The 16,812-nt window shown below is 51.3% G+C and overlaps 3 protein-coding genes across 10 annotated transcripts; 1 reads left to right on the top strand and 2 right to left on the bottom strand.

The window, feature by feature from the left end:
* Positions 1–1,482: 1,482 nt before the first annotated feature.
* Positions 1,483–7,924, bottom strand: MEAF6 (MYST/Esa1 associated factor 6). 6 transcript variants are annotated; one of them, XR_001331944.2, is made up of 9 exons: positions 7,800–7,924; positions 7,568–7,683; positions 7,401–7,488; positions 7,002–7,047; positions 6,293–6,485; positions 3,499–3,528; positions 3,338–3,395; positions 2,705–2,738; positions 1,483–2,245 (listed from the first exon to the last, which is right to left on the bottom strand). XR_001331944.2 is itself a non-coding variant. In XM_005529896.2 (8 exons), exons 1-8 carry the CDS (start codon positions 7,893–7,895, stop codon positions 2,237–2,239), a joined length of 612 nt encoding a protein of 203 aa, XP_005529953.1. In that variant the 5' UTR covers positions 7,896–7,924; the 3' UTR covers positions 1,483–2,236. The 6 variants fall into 6 exon arrangements, 4 of the variants coding, with proteins under 4 accessions (XP_005529953.1, XP_014114133.1, XP_087923644.1 ...); XR_001331945.2 differs by lacking the exon at positions 3,499–3,528; XM_005529896.2 differs by lacking the exon at positions 3,338–3,395.
* A 993-nt stretch (positions 7,925–8,917) lies between these two features.
* On the bottom strand, positions 8,918–12,305 carry SNIP1 (Smad nuclear interacting protein 1). 2 transcript variants are annotated; one of them, XR_015774585.1, is made up of 5 exons: positions 12,151–12,305; positions 11,976–12,078; positions 10,963–11,561; positions 9,967–10,360; positions 8,918–9,862 (listed from the first exon to the last, which is right to left on the bottom strand). XR_015774585.1 is itself a non-coding variant. In XM_005529920.3 (4 exons), the coding sequence occupies exons 1-4, from the start codon at positions 12,303–12,305 to the stop codon at positions 10,096–10,098; spliced, it is 1,122 nt and encodes a 373-aa protein (XP_005529977.2). In that variant the 3' UTR covers positions 8,918–10,095. The 2 variants fall into 2 exon arrangements, 1 of the variants encoding a protein (XP_005529977.2); XM_005529920.3 differs by having other exon boundaries at positions 8,918–10,360.
* Positions 12,306–12,440: 135 nt separating this feature from the next.
* On the top strand, positions 12,441–16,265 carry DNALI1 (dynein axonemal light intermediate chain 1). 2 transcript variants are annotated; one of them, XM_088067381.1, is made up of 7 exons: positions 12,441–12,533; positions 12,641–12,735; positions 12,815–12,984; positions 14,145–14,167; positions 14,243–14,323; positions 15,012–15,176; positions 16,108–16,265. In XM_088067381.1, the coding sequence occupies exons 1-7, from the start codon at positions 12,453–12,455 to the stop codon at positions 16,141–16,143; spliced, it is 651 nt and encodes a 216-aa protein (XP_087923507.1). In that variant the 5' UTR covers positions 12,441–12,452; the 3' UTR covers positions 16,144–16,265. The 2 variants fall into 2 exon arrangements, with proteins under 2 accessions (XP_087923507.1, XP_014114072.1); XM_014258597.2 differs by having other exon boundaries at positions 14,145–14,323.
* Positions 16,266–16,812: the final 547 nt, after the last annotated feature.

Raw genomic sequence — 16,812 nt, 5'->3', positions numbered from 1 at the left:
TTTCACAAGCAAAGGACTCAGGATACATTTCTAACCACTACTTTTAGCTTTAATTAGCATTCAGGTAAAGCCTGTGCAGCTCCCTCTGACTCCTATGCCCAGGCACCGGCCATTCTGGGGGTCTTCAGTCACTCAGGCTCTTCAGGAAGCAAAACACAAGTGCTCAGAAGTCAAATGGAAGTTTTAGGCACAACTGCTGGAGTCAGGACCCAGCTGGGAACAGCTGATCCTTTGACTGAATCAAGTGTTTGCCATTTCTTTCTGCCCCAATCAATGTCCCCCTTCAGGCTGCTGCATCAGACATCGAGCCGGGCAGAAGAGGCTGTCCCCTCCTTCGGTGACAAACAGCCAGAGGCAGGAATGGCTGCATGTCCCCATTGTCCTTGCAGTACCCCAATGTGTCACAGGAATGGGGAGCTGGCCCTGCCTGCACACAGGTTCTGAGCTACACCTGCCCTCTGCTGCTTCTCCAAAATGTTCCACACAAAAAAGTCTGGCAGCTTTCCTTGAGGTCAGAGGTGCAGCAGAGACTTCAGCCTCTGAAATCCAGGTGTTCCAGCCATCCCTACTTGGAGCAGCAGCAGCAGCAGAACTGTTTTCATACCGAGGCCAGGAAATCTAAACCATCAACTGAGAATTCTTGTTTTCCAGAACTATGGAGGAGCAAGGCCTTGTAGTTTATGCTGTTTCCTAGATCTTCCACCCCCTGTACTTAAACCCTGTAACTTGAACCACAGAAGTAGGCCAGCTTTGCAGCTTGGCCTTTAAGCCGCTCTGTCCCATGGAGAAGCAGCCACCAGTCCCTGAGCAGAGCCAGCTCCCTGCAGGATAAGCCAGATCCCTCTGGGAACAACACCAGAGCTGCTTTGATCCCCAAACATACACAACCCAAATCAGAATTCTGCTCCTGGTGCCTGGAGAGAGCTGAGGAGGACCCCAAACCCCAGGGGAGCAGAAGACACGAACCCTGGAGTGTTCCAAGAGCCATGCACACTCGGGGGCTCAGCCCTGTCCCATGGCCCCTTTCCTAAGGCCCCTTTCCCACATCTCCCTCCAGGAGCAGGGGTTACACAAACACATCCCAGCACTGATAAAGAAGGCAACCCCCCACTCTGAGCGAGGCTCAGTTCAACAGCAACACCAAGGTTCTGACCTGGCTGCTGTGAGAAGCACCTAGCCCTCACTTCCCGGTCCTGCTCCAGGGACAGTCCAGCCAGCTCATCCCTGCAAGCAATATGCCCTCACCAGCAGAACCATGTACATCCCATTCCTGTCTTGCAGCCAGATCAGCCAAACAACTGCAGATCAGAGCCTGGCACTCCCTGCAGAACTTGGTTACAGCTATGCCGAGCACAGAAAGCACCAAGTGAACCTCCCAAAGGCCATGGGATAAGGAAGGGGAAGAATTCCAGCAAAGTCCCCATAAGGCAGGTGAACACTAAAAAGCACCAGGAGTCAAAGTTTGGACTAAATAAACCATGAGAAGAGACAAACATGGAAGTTTTATTGTTTATGTACAAATGACAGAAGTTTGTATTTAAAAGAGAACCCACCCAGTCAGTGACAGCGAAGAACTGGCTCTGAGCTCTGGCCCTTCCTGCACCTAACACACTGAGGAGTATTGGGAGATGGTGTTCAAAATGAAAGTAAGAGAAAAGGGTTAAACTACCTTCTTCTCTGCTTGATTAAGAAGCAAAAGAGCTGCTCCACAAAATGAAGAACCTTCCACTACACGGACTAAACGAAGAAACCCAAAGTCAACTCGTAACTATACACTTCAGCTTTAAAAAAAGCACAACAAAAACAACAAAACTAAACAAAAAAACAGAACAAAAAACAAACCTGCAAAGCTAAATATCAGCAACAAAAGTAATCTAAGTCTCACAATACAGATGGGACACACTGAATCCTACCCCAATTCCAGTGGAAAAGAAAATGCCTCTCTGTGGGTCTGCAGGTGACAGGGGGGAGCAGTATCAGCCGTTTCAGGAAGTTCCTGACCAATGTGGAAGCACAGAACAGTCAAGAATTCAGAACTACTGCAACTACTACACCACGTTTGTCTTCCTGCAACTTGGGTGACTTAAAAATGACGCAAAATACATGGTCCAGGATCTCCTCCCCCCCATCCAAGTCCCTTAGAGTGAGTCACTCCTGCTGCAGCTGCCATCCTGCTTCAGGGCTTCTCAGTGGGGAGTCACAGACCTAAATCCCAGGAGCATCAGCACTGATGGCTCTAGTAGTCCTGCAGAGAAAGGACAGCACATGCACGTTAACACCTTCCCACCGCCAATTCTGCTCTTGGAGCTGGGTGGTCTCAGTCCTCTCTCATCTCACACACCACTAGCTGCAGGCAAAACAGATCTTTTTCTTGTAGCTAAATATTGAAAAGGATGGACCCTTCCAACCTTGCGTATCAACTCAAACCAGATGCTTTTGATGCTCCAGATCATGAAATGATAACAGGATGCAAAGCAGCTTTTTCCATGAGAAGCACACAGGAGTTATCTGTGACCCAGGTTCAGAACAGCCCACCTGGGCTCAGTTGCTGTCACAGTCGGGGGACAATGCTGATCTCACACTGTGACTCCTCAACCATGACAGTAAGAACTCAAATGACAGCAGCAGGAGGGTTTTTAAAGCTTGGGAGTCAGCCAGCCCCTCCAGTGAGCAATGAAAACACAGACAGAGCACAGATACTTACGGCTCTTGGCTTTTTGTTTAACTTGAGATCAATCCTGTGGTTGGAAAGACAAGAGAAACGTCCATGTCAATACCTGACCCAACACCAGAGTTACTGCACAGGGCACAGCTACAACAGAGACTACGGTTAATCCATCCATTCCCAACTGGCTGAGCCAGGGCGCTGTTCCCAGGGTTACTGGGCATGAGAGCAGCAGAGGAGAGTTGAGGTATTATTTGCCAAAAAGCAGATTCCATCCACTCCCAGACAGTTAATCAAGGGGCACAATCAATCACAGGGCACTTAGGCAGGTGAACAAGGGGAATTAGGCATGCTCAATGTTAATTTAATCTGCCAGAGGTGTAACTATGCCACAGGTAATTAGCCAGACATAGTGTGAGTGTTATTTACTTGGACAGAGAGAGGAGTTAGGGTGACAGGGATTATATGAGCCAAAGTTACTGAGTTTAGTGCATTTTTTCAAAAGGAAATACCCAAGTCTATACTTATCTCCTTAAGCAGCAAAGTCAAAAGAATCAGTTTTTAAACTAAATTTTAAAGTTAAAAAGTTTTATCTATTTAAATATGAAACAGAAAGGTAAAGAAGAGTGAAGTTAATTTATAATTTGCTGAAGTTATTAAATAAAATGTTACCTCCATCACGCTTTTCTGTTTTTAAAAAAAACTTCCCAGCCTAACCTAATATACATACCTACAATTAAACAGATAAACTAGGGGTTAGCGAAGTCTCAAAAGGCACATCAGTGTCTACACACTAACAACACAGCACAAGTACTAATTCAAGTCAAACTTACTCAAAGTCATAATCAAACATGCCAGACGGGCTGAGGGGCAGCATTTGAAAGGAAGAAAGCAATAGAAATTAATATACTAATGAATTAAATCAATTAATTGATTAGCCACCCTAGCGAGATTGCTAAAAAATAAAATAAAACAAATAATAAAGCCATTGTTCAAACACCATCAAGTTCTTCAGATTATCTTAACCAGATAATCTTAACCAGAGGGCTGGACACAAAAAAGCACTCTGGGTTGGCAATCCAGACTCCCCCTCCCCACCGGATTTCTGGGAACAAGAGGTGTTAGCAGAGGTGGGCTCGGTTTCTGCACGGGATTTTAGGAGCTGAAAGAAGAGCAGCTGCCAGACCCAGAGAGGGCAGAACTCGGGCAGAAGAGGAACCCGAGGGCTTGGAAAACCAAAGTGAGGGCTCAGGAAGCAGGGTGGGCTTAGGGTGCTGGGGAGGGGCTGGGCTGCAAGGGCAAGGCAAAGCTGCTTCAGGTAGAGGTGGCACAGAGCTTGGTGCTCAGCCCTGCTCTGGGCTGCTCCCCCCACACCCCCAGCACTGCTGACCTGGCACGTTTGGCCAGAGCTGACCAGTTTGGTGCCTTCCCACCGCTCAAACAAGTGCCACAGCTCTGCCCAAGGCTGACACCACTCAGGACGGATCGATCATGGAGTCCCTCTCCAGGACTGCACTGAGCCAACAGCGCTGGGCTCCCTCAAACACTTGTGGAAACAGCCCAGCACACAGAAAACATCCACTCTGGCCCTGCTGTGGTGTGGCAGGGAGCAGAGGGACAGCACAGCCTCTGCACCCACATGTGAGGCCAAAGGTCCCTGTGCTGAGCCAGCTCCCCACACGGGAACCCCAGCGGGGCCGAGCTCCTGCAGGGCCCTTTCCCAGCCCCTCCCGGGGAGGGGGAGTGAAGCCCAGAGTCGTGCTGGCAAATGGAAGAGCTTCTGAATAAAGAGAAAAGCCAACAATTCTTTTTATTTTTCTCTTTTTCATGCCAGACCCCTCAGGGGACAGACCCAAAAGTCTAGCTGGAGCACCTGTGGGGTTGTGGGGCCTGGAACGCCCTCGCTGCACGTTCAGGGACTGGGTTGTTGCTGGGCTGTTTTTAGCCTAAATATACTTGAGAATTGTTTGGTGTCATCTGCCAAAATTTAGGGGATAGTCAGTAACAGCAATCACAATTTTAACAGAGCTTTTATTACAGACAAATTTAACGATTTTTTTATCTTTTTAAATTATCTATCTGGCCCCGCTAAGCATTACAGTCAGTTCCTGCCTCACTGAGCCCCTCGGAGTGTCTGACGGGGCCTGGGAACACAGAAGCTGCCACAGGTGAGTAGGGCAGGGCTCCTCTGTCCAACAGCCTGGCCTGGCAGCAGCAGCCAAAGCTGCAGAGGGGGGATGTGAAGGAACCCAGAGCCACACAACCTGTTGGGGGGCAGCTTCCCCCCAGCTCCTGTCCCTAAAGTCTGGCTCATGGACCGGAGCAAAGGGATTTATGCCAGTTCCAGCTCCTGCCCTGCACCCCACCATGTTGTTGGCCATGGTTTGTCCAGGGAGAATATTCTATAATTTGTTTGAAATGGCAGTTTTCTTAAGCTGTACTTCAGTTTTACAGGTTGTTTCTCTGGACTTGTTCACGGATGTAGTTTCTTGTGTTATTCCTGAACTTCTTCCAAATATCTACAGGCAAAAAAAGAGATTTGAACTTCTTTGGATTCCCAGCTCATGAGGAACCAAAGGGACATCCAGTCCTTTTGGATATTTGCCCAATTCAGGCTGCTGTAGGAAGGAAATTCTGACCTAAGAATTAAAGACACGCTAATGACCCAACACTTAATGACAGCAAAAAAAGGAGTTAAGCATTTTTCAAGCATTGTACCTACCTCATCTCCCCACCCCAACTGTCCCCAGCTCCCCTTGTAAACTTTTACCACTTTAAACCCTTTCTTTAATTGCATGGTAGGTCCCTTAAAGAGCCTGCCTGTCCTTAGGCAGAGCCAACAGCTCAGAGCCAGCACAGACACTAGAGAGTTTTAGAAGCTCCATTACTTCTATTAAATCCTTAGGCACCAGCTTCAGCAATCCTTCCAGAGGGGAACAGCTCTGCAGTGTCTCCTCTGCACGGTTTTCCTGCCTCAGGGCCTGGCTCACAGGCACTGGCACTGCCAGCAGCCTGGGCTGAGGGCACAGGGACCAGCTCATCGCCCTCATTACACCTTAGGGGCAGAGCTGGACAGGTAAATCCAACCAGAAAAGAGTTCAAGGAATCTGTTTCACATGAATTTCAGGTCAGTTTAATAACAAACACTCTGAGGTGAAGGTGACAAAGCAACTCCTCTATGCCAGCACTGAGACTTGGCTGGAACATGAGAGCTGGAAGGGGCTGGAGTGGAATTCCAGATACAGGGAGTGTCCAAAACCCCAAAAGCATTCCCATTTGCTTTCCACCCTCCTTCAAAGAAAGCACTAGCATTCCTATCCTACTGGGCTCTGCAGAAACCAAGCAGCAAGCTCAGGAGGTCAGGACCTGCTGGAAGCAACAAGCTTTATCCTGGAGAGATGGGAGAGCTGGAGAAGCTGCCCAGAAGCACAGCTGGAGTGAGCACCTTGTGCTTGTTCAACTTCCTCAGCACCTTCCCCTCCTGTTCCAAAACCAGGAAAACCACCCAAACAACTGACCCCAGCTGCCTGTTTTTCCAATGTGTTACTGGATCCCCTCAGGCAGTAAATTCAATCCAGCCCCAGCCAACTGTCCAGGTGTGGTGAGCAGGCTGCTGGTCCCACTGACCTGTGTCTGTTTTTGTTCTTTCGCTTTTTGTGGCTGCTGTGGTGGCTCCCAGAGGAAGTGGAGGAAGCAGCTTTCTGAGGCTTCACACCCTGCACGGAGCCATCCAGCTCTTCAGCATCCTCCTGGTTGGGCTCATTCTCCTGGTTGTGGAAGTCTGGAGAAGTGTCACTCTCTGTGCCACTGCCTGGCTCCCCTAGAGCAGGACAAACCCAGGTGAGCACCAGGGTGAGCTGCCCTTGGGAGAAAAAACCCCAAAACAGCAGCAGAGACACCTGAGCCCTGCAGCACCAGGTGAACCTCAGAACCTGGGAAACAACTCTGCAGGATGGACAGGAAGCTGCTCCTCAGCACTGAGGAACCACATCCTATTTGCTGCTGATCACAAAAAAGGTTTTGTATCCTGGAGGTGAGCAGTCCCTCCCCACACCTCCTGTGACTGACACATCTACAGCGATGCAGTGCTTCAGCTCGTCCAGCCTCTTCCTCCAAAGAGCACCAAACCAATTTCAATCCCTTTTACACACAAAAAAAGCCCTGCTGAGTGTGGAAAGGAACTTGGGAAGTCAACAGCCAGGAGCAGCCTGAGGGCAGCAAACACAGGGACTGGGAACAGGAACCCAAGTCCAGCCCAGATCTGAAGGCTGAGACAAGGCTGAATGGTGGGGAGAGCGTAATTCTTCCCAAATTCAGAGAAAAACGACAGACTTACGCTTCTCAATGAGCTGGTCCTGGACTCCAGCTAATGCACTGACAGCCTGGAAAACCAAACAGGATGTCAAGCCAAGCAGGGATTCACTTCCCAATACCCAAAGCAGGAAGCCCAGGTCACACACTTCCCTCTGAAGTGCCCGTGGCCCCGTGTGGCCCCGGGGGTCTGGGGCAGAGACAAAGGCAGGGGGCAGCAGTGACAGCAGTGACAGGCATCCTCCCACCCCCCAGGCACCCGGAGAAGAGCTCTGGAAGAGGCCGCAGAGTGGGATGGGGATAAAACAGGAACAGGAATAGGGACAAGGAGAGGGATGGGAACGGAGACAGGGATGGGGACAGGGATAAGGACAGGGATGGGCACAGGGACGGCTACGGGGTCAGGGCTCATCCCGGCCCTCACCGCTGCTGAGGTGACAGAGGACTTGCTGAAGAGCCTCTCGGCCTCCTTGAACTTGCGGTTCCTCCGGTCGTTTTTGCTGTTGGAGTTCCTGAAACAGAGACAGGCGCGATGGCGGGGCCGGGCGGGCGGGGGGGGCCGGGCAGGTGGGCAGCGCCTCCACCACTCACTTCTGGTTGGTGAGATAGCGATCCCAGCCGCGGATGATGTTCCCGTACATCTGCGTGTCCTCCAGGTAGCTGCCCTCGAAGGCGTAGATCTGCCGCTCCAGGTTTGCCAGCGTCTCCTGCTGGGGAACACCGCCGCGCATGGAGCAGGCCCGGCCGCGCCGCTCCGGCCCCGCCACTCCCCGAGCCGCTCCGCCGCCACCCGCACCGCACCGAGCCCCTCCCCGGCGCTCACCGCCAGCTCCTGTTTGCGTTTCACCAGCTCGGCGAGCTCCCGGCGGGTGTCCGGGATCTGCGGGGGCCCGCCGGCCTTGGCGTGCAGCGCGGCCATGGCGGCGCGGCCTGCGCGGGGCGGGGCGGGCGCTGCCGGCTGCGGCCGCCGGGGGCGCTGGAGAGGAGAGAGGGGCGGGGGCACAGCGGCCACGAGGATGTGGCAGCCTCAAAAATCGGCATATTCCGTCCTTGTGCCAGCCGGAATAATTCGGATATCCCGAGATTCTGCCGCCTTTGGGGCCCCTCTGAAAGGAATGAGGGGTTTGTCTTTATAAACCACTCTGCTGGTACATAAAACTAGCGCTGGGAGATACACAGGGGGAAGGATTTCACTGATTGACGAATGGAATGAGGGATTTGTCTTTACAGATGTACTGTAGGTCTGCTGATAAATAAAATTGGATCCTGAGAGATGAAAGAAACAATGGGAAGAACCATCAATTCCACAGGAATTTGGCACAATGAAAAGGAAAAGGGGGGGATATACATTAGAAGGGGGGCTGTATCAAGCTATTTGGGAAGTCTGAGCCTCTCAAGCACCTCAGGCAATGGGGAAAGAGAGAGGGGTATGAGGCCAGGAAATTGGGGTAAAAAGGAAGCTGTATCCTCCAAAAATTTGAGAGACCCCAGGGGAAATGCCCCATGGCCTCTCTCTTTATTCAAATAAAGTTACAGAACTGCTCTGCCTCCTCTTTGGACATGAACCTCTGGTGTTTGAGGACTTATTTTCCTGGCACCTCCAACCCAAACCTTTCTATGATCCTATTAAACCATGTCACTCCGATCCTCTGCAGTGACACTGGGGGCCAGTTTGCACTTTTGCAGTACATCAATTCTGTCACTTCACATTCCTGTGTGAACCGTCCCAGGGGACACAGAATGAGCCACACTGGCCACACTCAGGTGAGAAAGGCCCGGCCAAGGGGAGCAATACAAACCTGTGCTCACAGCCTCTCCAGGATACAAACTGTGCAGTTTTTAACTTATTTGCTTTCTTTACTACAGAAAGCAGTACTGAAACTTCATTTCTTTGGAGGGAAAAAAAAATAGAAAAATATTACAACTGAAAGCAATCAGGGATAAATTTACAAACTGTTTATTTAAAAACCCTTGGAGTAGATATAAAGGAGCTCCTCCTGCTCAAACCCCATCCTACCCATCTGAAACCCCACAGCAATGCCCCATATTTACACAATCAATGTGTACAAGCACCTTTGTGTATAGTCCGTACACAGCAGGGACAAACAGGTGAGACCACAAACACCCAGGTGAATCAGTAAAATGTGAGACACATACATTGAACATAAAGCAACATGGAGGAGACACCAAAGACTCTGCAACTCCCAGGGAGCGGGACTGGTGCTTCTCTCCCTAAACACTGACTTATTCACTGTGTTAAACAAGGGGCTTGGGTAAGTTTTTATAAAAAGAGAACTTAAATAGTGCAAACTGGTTAAAACATGTCACCCTATCAAAGGTGTTTCTGTCTGACACAAACCTGGTGTGGGGTCAGAAATAAGGGCTCCAGCTTTCAACCCAGACACTCCACATCCAGGACAGTTTCAGCATCATGTGTGGGAACAGGAAACTTGGGTCACAGTCTCATCACCTGAAATTCCAGGAGCTGTTTAACTTCTGTTTCACATTCCCTTGTGATTTCCAGGCAGAATTCCAGTGAAATGCCCATCCCTCAATCACCGTGAGGCAAATTAAATACCAAAAACATACAAATACAAGAGGGTCTTTCTGACGTTTCTGCCATTTTAGCAGTGATCTGGGTAAATTCTCCTGTCAGAACTCCCAAGAGGCAGAGAAATTTGGCAAACTACGGAACAGGATGTGCATAAGGTACTCTCTAACTAACCTTTCAGTCTGTAGCATTTTCAAAGGGCTATAACAAAACAAGCTGTAAAAATAATTTTCCAGATGCCGTCTGTGTTTGACATGGTTTGCTAGAAGAGTCTGGCAACATCTTGTGGAGGGTTTCCAGCACCAGAGCTTTCATGTCCAGGTGCTCTTCGGCTTCTTGGGAGAAAAATAAAATAGAAGTAAAGCTGTATTTCCTGATATGCAAAACTATCAAAGATGAATAACAAGCAAAGCCCCCAAAACAAACTATGGGAACAGACCAGCAACAGAGAAAGGACTTTAAGGCAACAAGAGGCATCAGTGCTGCAATGCTCCGTGTTCACATCCCAGTCCCGTTCAACTGGAAGGAGTTTCTCTCCTCTGCCTCTCCCAAACTTCTTCCTCATCTGTTAACTGTCAGACTCTTCCTCCTTCTCCTCATCCTCATCATCGTCCTTTGCATTGGCCTCAGATTTATCTGAGGATTCATGGAGCAGGACATACTCCCTGCTGCTGAAGCCGAACTTGAGCACGTCCTTCTCCTTCAGTTCGTAGTAGCGCTGGGGCTCGATGCGCTGGTTGTTGAGGAAGGTGCCGTTCCCTGAGCCCAGGTCGATAATGTAGGGCCTCACCCTGCGGCCCACGGTGCCGTCAGCTCGGGTGTACTCCACCAGCCTGGAAAACAAAAGCACTGCCTGAACTACCAGAGAGACAGCAAACATGCTCCAAAAGCAGGTGAGACACAAATTGTGCTCCGTGAGCAGGTGGGTTTGTGAAGTGAACACTCATCCCTCACAAGACTGGAACAGCCCAATGAAATCAACAAGAACCTCTGAGACAGAGCAGATTCTGAGAGGCTGCATCATTCCCTAAACCTCTGGGGATGTAACATAGCAACTCCTGCATTGGGACAGATGTTCTCCAAGAGAACACTGCTGGCAGCAGCAGCAGGAGCCCCCTCTGCATCAGAGCACGGCTGCCATCAGTGAGAGACAGTAAACCAACAAACCTCTCCTTGAAAGGCTTTTACTGTCCATCACACCTGGTGGGTTATCCCTGCCTGGACTCATACCCCATGCTGTGTCTAACCCCACTATGCAATTTCTCTACTCCCAGCTAAATCACAGGAATTTCAGCTACATTTGCCCACTGCTGGGATGATCTGCAGCAGTCACAATAAATTCTATCTCTAACGTGCCCACAGCGAACTCGCCACACATTCCAAGGCATTTGCTTTGTGCGTTGCCTTTCCTCCCGAAGTTCCTCAGGCTGCTCACCGGTACTGGAAGACGGCGTGCTGCTTGGAGCAGGAGGGGTGGTCGATGGGGATGTCAGCAATGCGGCGGTGCCGGCCCAGCAGGTAGGCACTCTGCCTGTGGATGTACATCACGGGCAGGAACTCGTCGTTCTTGAAGGGGTACAGGCGCCAGCGCGTCTTGGGGATGCGTGCCTCGGGGGGCTCGCTGTACTTGATCACCACGCCCCGGAAAGTGTTGGTGTCCTCCAGCAGTGCCCCTGACAGCTCGAAGCTTGGCTTCTCCTTGTTTGCAGCGGCTTTTTCTTTGGGTTTGCTCTCTGGCTGCCAGGGCTCTGCGTTCTGGTCACCGCCACCCTCGGTGCCCTGCCGGTGCTCTCGCCTCCTCTCGTTGTAGAACTCCCTCTCTGCCTGCTGCTCCCGCAGGTTCTGCACGTCCTGCTCGTGGCCGCGAGCTCCCGGCCTGTCGCTGGGGTTCTTCTTTCTGTCTGAGTGGTCCTTGTGTCTGTCCCGGTCACTGCTCCTGTCCTGGTCACCGCTCCTGTCCCGCCGGTGCTCCTGCTCTGATGGGTGCCTCGGCTTCCGCTCCTCATTCCCCCTGCGACAGTGATCATCTCGCTCCTGGAAGGGACAATCAGAATGAAAGAGCAGCACATCTACCTTGGCCTTTCAGAAAATCCCAGTCCTACACACTGGGAAAACACATACTGGGATGTGTGTGTGCAGCTCTGACATAATGTGGAACAGATTTCCTTGCCAAACTGCTTGGGTTCCCACAAATTGCATCGAATAAAGCACCAGGAACAGGCAGGGTAACCTGCTCTGAGAAAAGGATGCAGCTCCCAGGGACGCCTGTGCTGTGGCACAGCCTGAGCTGGGCAGCAGGAACTCCTGGCTCGCCCAGATCCTCCCTCTGCCCATGGGGCACGATGCAGGGCCCAGTCTGAAGCGACAAGTGAAGAGGCGCCTTGTGTATCCGGCCCGGCCGAGTCTCCGGGAACCGCAGGGCGCCGCTGTATCGAGAGCACAACTCACCTGCTTTACCCTCACGGCGCCGTGGTGCGGGCTGTGGCTGCGGCTCCTCCTGCTTCGCGGCGAGCGGCTCCTCCGCCCGGACCGGCTCCTCCGCCGGGGCGACCTGCGGAACAACGGGAGGGGTCGAGCGGCGGGGCCAGGCCGAGCGCGGGGCCGAGCGCCCGGGCCTCCCTACCTGCTACCGCGGCTGCCCGCGCGCGGGCCTGCCGGGCCCCGCCGCTCCTCCCCCGGCGGCGACGGGCTGCGCCGGGGGGTTCGCCTCTCGGCCTTCACCGCCGCCTCCCGCCCCCGCCGCCGCTCTCGCCGCCACCCCTCCGCCGCCGCCTCCATGGCGCCCGTCCCGACGGGAAGTGCCGCCACTTCCGGCCCGCCAGCGCTTCCGCCCGCCGCCGCCTCCGCCCCGGCGTTGCTGCGCCTGCGCGGGGCCGCGCGCGGCGGCGGCGGTGCCGTCGCCATGGTGACGGGGCCGCGGCCGCCATGGCGGCGCCGCCGGAGTCGCTGCTGCGGTACTGCACCCCCGTGCTGGTGTCCCGGCGAGGAGACAGGGCCTCGGCGGGGGTGAGCGGGACGGGGGGCACGCAGGGGGATACGCGCGCCGGGGGCCGAGGCTACCGCGGTCCCCTGCCCGCTCTTACGGCGCCTGTCCTCCTCTCCTGTTCCCGCAGAGTCAGCCGCTGAAGGGGACGCTCCCGCTAACCCCCGGCAGCATCCCCTCCTCGCAGCAGCCGCAGGAGCTCCTGAACGCCATCCTGCCGCCGCGGTGAGCGGGGCCGGGCCGGGGCCGGCAGCGCCCGGCGGGCGCCCGGTGACTCCGGTAACGGCCGGTGCTTCTCTGGCAGGGAGTGGGAGGAGGCGCAGAAGCTCTGGGTACAGGAGGTGTCCACCGCGCCCAGCACCCGCCGGGACGTCGTGCAGCTGCAGGAACAGCTGGACCGGCAGCTGCAGCAGCGGCAGGCCCGGGAGACCGGGCTGTGCCCCGTGCGCCGAGAGCTCTACACGCAGTGCTTCGGTCAGTGCCCGCCGTGCCCAGCACCGCTCACACGACAGGCTGGCAGGACAGGCCTGCACGTGAAACACAGCTTTAAATCCCCTTGGTTATCCTCTGAGTTGCGCTTAAACCAAGTTTATTTAAAGTAACTCAAAGCCGTGTGTATCTCACACACTCTGATAATGGAGCGCTGGTCTCCCAAAGGCGAGGGGTGGCCACGGCTTGGAGAGCTGGAGCCTCTGCAGGTTCCCCCGTAACTGCAGCAAGTCATCACACATTTTTAAGTGTTTGCTGTTAGGGCTTTAGAGGATTGACATCACTGGCATTACCTGAAGGGCTGCACCACCACTCTGCTTTTACCTGCTGCGCTTAATGCTACTGCTGCAGTATAACAAAAATCAATTATCATTGTCTCTAGTACATGTCATGTCCTAAATGTGGGCCCATTTACACCAAAAGCCCCCCATTTACCTTTCCAGGACCCTCTTTCTTCCCCCAGAACCCTCTTTACCCTTCTATATCAAAGCTAAAGCTTAAGGCATCACTTCCAGGACTTCATTTTCTTCCCCTCAGGGCCCCATTTATCCTTCCAGGACCCCATTTATTCTCGGACGACCCTCTTTATTCTTCCAGGACCCCATTTACATCTTAGGACCCCACTGACCCTTCAGGGACAGATTTATCCTTCCAGGACCCTATTTTACACTGTCATGTAATAAGGACAATTATTATGTGTCCCTGGTTTTGTGGTGCAAGGAGTGGGTGAGACGAGCAGTGTCCAGCACTCCCAGATAAAGGCACTGTAGCCTCTGTTCCTTCTCTGCAGACAAATCAATTATTATTACCATCTCTAGTACATGTCATGTCCTAAATATAGGCCCATTTACCCCAGGAGCCTGCATTTACCTTTCCAGGACCCTCTTTATTCCCTCAGGATAAGGGAATACCTTTCCAGGATTTCATTTTCCCCTCAGAGCCCCATCTACCCGTCCAAGACCCCCTTTATTCTCTGAAAACCATCTTTACTCTTCCACGACTCCATTGACACCTCAGGACCCCACCAGCCACATTTACCCTATTTTACCCCACATAAAAGGGACGATTATTGCGCGTCCCCGGTGCTGCGGTGCAGGGAATGGGCAAGAGGATCAGCTGTTGCAGCCTCTGTTGCTCCTCCACAGACGAGCTGATCCGGCAGACCACGGTGAGCTGCGCGGAGCGGGGGCTGCTGCTGCTGCGGGTGCGCGACGAGCTGCAGCTGACCCTGTCTGCCTACCAGGCGCTGTACGAGAGCAGCGTGGCCTTCGGCGTGCGCAAGGCGCTGCAGGCTGAGCAGGGCAAGGCCCACTTGGAGGAAAGGGTGAGTGGGGTCGTTCGCCCTGTGACGGAGCTTTCTGCACGTGAAAACAGCAAATTTTATAGCCTTAAACTCATTATTTCCATTTCCACGGGATGGCAGCAAAGACCATCAAAATGCTCAGCTTGCTGTCCTCGGGCTTAGCTGCACTTCTGAAGCTTGTTCTACACGTTTAAAGACTGTGCCACACACCAGTTTGTCCTGATGCCTTAAATTTTAGCTCTCATATTTTTCAGATTCTGTACTGCATTAGGATGTAACTCTGAACTTCATACAGAGTGTTAGCAAGTTCACCGTTTAGTTAGACAAAATCCTTTTCCAGCCTGAGAACCAAGGACACCGTTGCAGCTTCAGGCCCAAAAAATATAAACAGTGAATTGAGAAGAGCAAACTGGGAGGATGGGACTTAATAACCTGAATCTGTAATTGGATAATTAACCCAAATATGTAAATGGACCAAAACTTTTAAGTGTGCAAATTTGTGATCTGTGGTGCATCTTGGGTGTAGCCTCAGCCAGGCTCTTGTACTGCCCACGGTGTATCTTTTGAAGGCTTTTTAACAAATCCCTGTTTTATTCCTTTAACTCTATCTAGACTCCATTCTAGGTAGCCTCACAAGGCATCAATCCCATTTTAACTGAAAACTGACTATTCGCTAACAAAACTTGAGACATCCATACTTTTTTCCAAGATTGCAGAGCTGGAAGAGGAAAAGAAGGAGCTGGAAAAACAAGTGAGTGAAGAGAAAGCGAAATGTGAAGCTATTGAAAAGCAAGAAACTGAGCGGCGAGAAATAGAAGAGAAGAAACACAGTGAAGAGGTTCTGTTCCTCAAACGGACAAACCAGCAGCTGAAGGTCAGTAAAAATCCAGAATTCAAAATACTAGTGGTAAAATTCTCATTAAAACCATTAAAGCCCTAGTAACACAACACACGATTCAACATTAAATATTACCCAAGAACAACTGTGCAGGGACTGGATAATTATTTGTGCATGTGGCTTTGGGGAGAACAGAAGATCTGCTCCATACTTTGTTTTTAAAAGGAAAAAAACCCCACATATTTTGAGTGAGGAAAGAATGTCACCCTGAACAGCATCAAATGTTTCTGGCTACAGCTAAAAACATTTCCCTTAGAGCAAGCTGCTTTTCCTGCAGATCCTACTTTTTAACTCACATTTGAGGCTGTGCTGGAATGTTTTAGGGCACAAAATCTTAAGTCAGATGTGTGTTGCCCCTGAATCTGTTTCTTCCTTGAAGTACTCGTGCTTGTGTGCCACTGCTGTGGGTTATTGTGGTGGCTGCTCCCATCCATCCACTAACTGGCATCATATTGTCCCAGTAATCACAAAACTTGCTGTTCCCAGCTACTCTTGTCCCAGAGTCAGTTTGTGTTCCAAATGCTGGAGAGCCAAATACTTAATTTAGTTCACACAGTCCAGCCTGAAATCAGAGAATCCAGACCACTGTTTCAACAACTTTTATTTAATTTCCCCCTCGATGCTTCACATTCTAAACTGAGTCTCTCATCATACAGAGCCAAGGCCAGCTCTGTTCTCCTCAGAATGCAACAAGTGTGCATGCCAGAAATGACAAACTAATTTATAAAACATGTAGGAATGGAATTGCTGGGGAACAAACCTGGCCTGGCTCTCCTGGCAGCAGGCGCAGTGTCCCTCAGCTCCTTGCTGTGAACATCCTACAGAAAATTTAGCCCTTCACAGCACTGAAGGTTTGTTTTTTAGGTTAGGGAATCTAATTTGTCTCACTGTCTCATTTGTTTTTCAGGCCCAACTTGAATGCATCATTGCAGCAAAGAATTAATTGTTTTGTTGTCCTCAAGGCAGGCTCAGAAGAGCTGTCAGAGCAAGAAGCTTGCAATTAGTGACAAAGATTTGTCTTCCTAAAACGATCTTGAGTTTTCACTTACCAGTAACAGCAGGCAGTGTAACTGTGTTCTTTCTTTCTCTCTTGACAAGTTGAAATTCAAGAGCTTCATTAATTACCGCTCCCTCCTTCAGAGCCATCTCAGCAGTCAGCTCTTTGAACAGTGAACGTGTCTGGGACTTGCCTGTTGGTAACGTGCTAATGACCTTCAAAGCAATAACTAATAAACATTTTCAAATGCAAACATCTCCCTGACATTATTAATTTGAAAATGTTGTAGAAGATTCAGAACCAATAGAAAAGTGCCTACAAGAAAAGTAAGTCACGTGCACTAAGAAAGAAATGGCAGCTCACTCTCGGACAGGTGTTGTGGGGGCATTTCCTTGAGTACCTGCAGGCTGGTGACACCTGTACATGGAAATCCCTTGTCAGAACCATCAGCAGTAACTGAGTACAGGTGACACCAAAGCTCTGAGTGTGATTGTTCCTAGTGAAATTGAAGTGGCACAATGGCAGTCATGGATTCACTTCTTAATGGAAGCAAATGAAGTCCCTGCTTGAGGTACCTCTGTGAGCAGCTGGTTACACAGCAAGTGAACACAGCAA

This window comes from Pseudopodoces humilis, chromosome 27 (genome assembly GCF_049639895.1).
Source record: "Pseudopodoces humilis isolate 2021_Gansu_Grassland_sample_001 chromosome 27, ASM4963989v1, whole genome shotgun sequence".
Lineage (NCBI taxonomy): Eukaryota > Metazoa > Chordata > Aves > Passeriformes > Paridae > Pseudopodoces > Pseudopodoces humilis.
This window is presented reverse-complemented; position numbering and strand designations above follow the sequence as displayed.

Coding starts and splice junctions, on each gene's coding strand:
- MEAF6 (XM_005529896.2), bottom strand. CDS start 7,895: ATGGCCGCGCTGCACGCCAAGGCCGGCGGGCCCCCGCAGATCCCGGAC. Junction 7,684..7,799: donor AACGCAAACAGGAGCTGGCG/GTGAGCGCCGGG, acceptor GTTCCCCAGCAG/GAGACGCTGGCAAACCTGGA. Junction 2,739..3,498: donor ATGTTTGATTATGACTTTGA/GTAAGTTTGACT, acceptor TTCCAACCACAG/GATTGATCTCAAGTTAAACA.
- SNIP1 (XM_005529920.3), bottom strand. CDS start 12,305: ATGGAGGCGGCGGCGGAGGGGTGGCGGCGAGAGCGGCGGCGGGGGCGG. Junction 12,079..12,150: donor GCGGGCAGCCGCGGTAGCAG/GTAGGGAGGCCC, acceptor GTTGTTCCGCAG/GTCGCCCCGGCGGAGGAGCC. Junction 11,562..11,975: donor GCGCCGTGAGGGTAAAGCAG/GTGAGTTGTGCT, acceptor TGTCCCTTCCAG/GAGCGAGATGATCACTGTCG.
- DNALI1 (XM_014258597.2), top strand. CDS start 12,453: ATGGCGGCGCCGCCGGAGTCGCTGCTGCGGTACTGCACCCCCGTGCTG. Junction 14,324..15,011: donor AGGCCCACTTGGAGGAAAGG/GTGAGTGGGGTC, acceptor CTTTTTTCCAAG/ATTGCAGAGCTGGAAGAGGA. Junction 15,177..16,107: donor GGACAAACCAGCAGCTGAAG/GTCAGTAAAAAT, acceptor TTTGTTTTTCAG/GCCCAACTTGAATGCATCAT.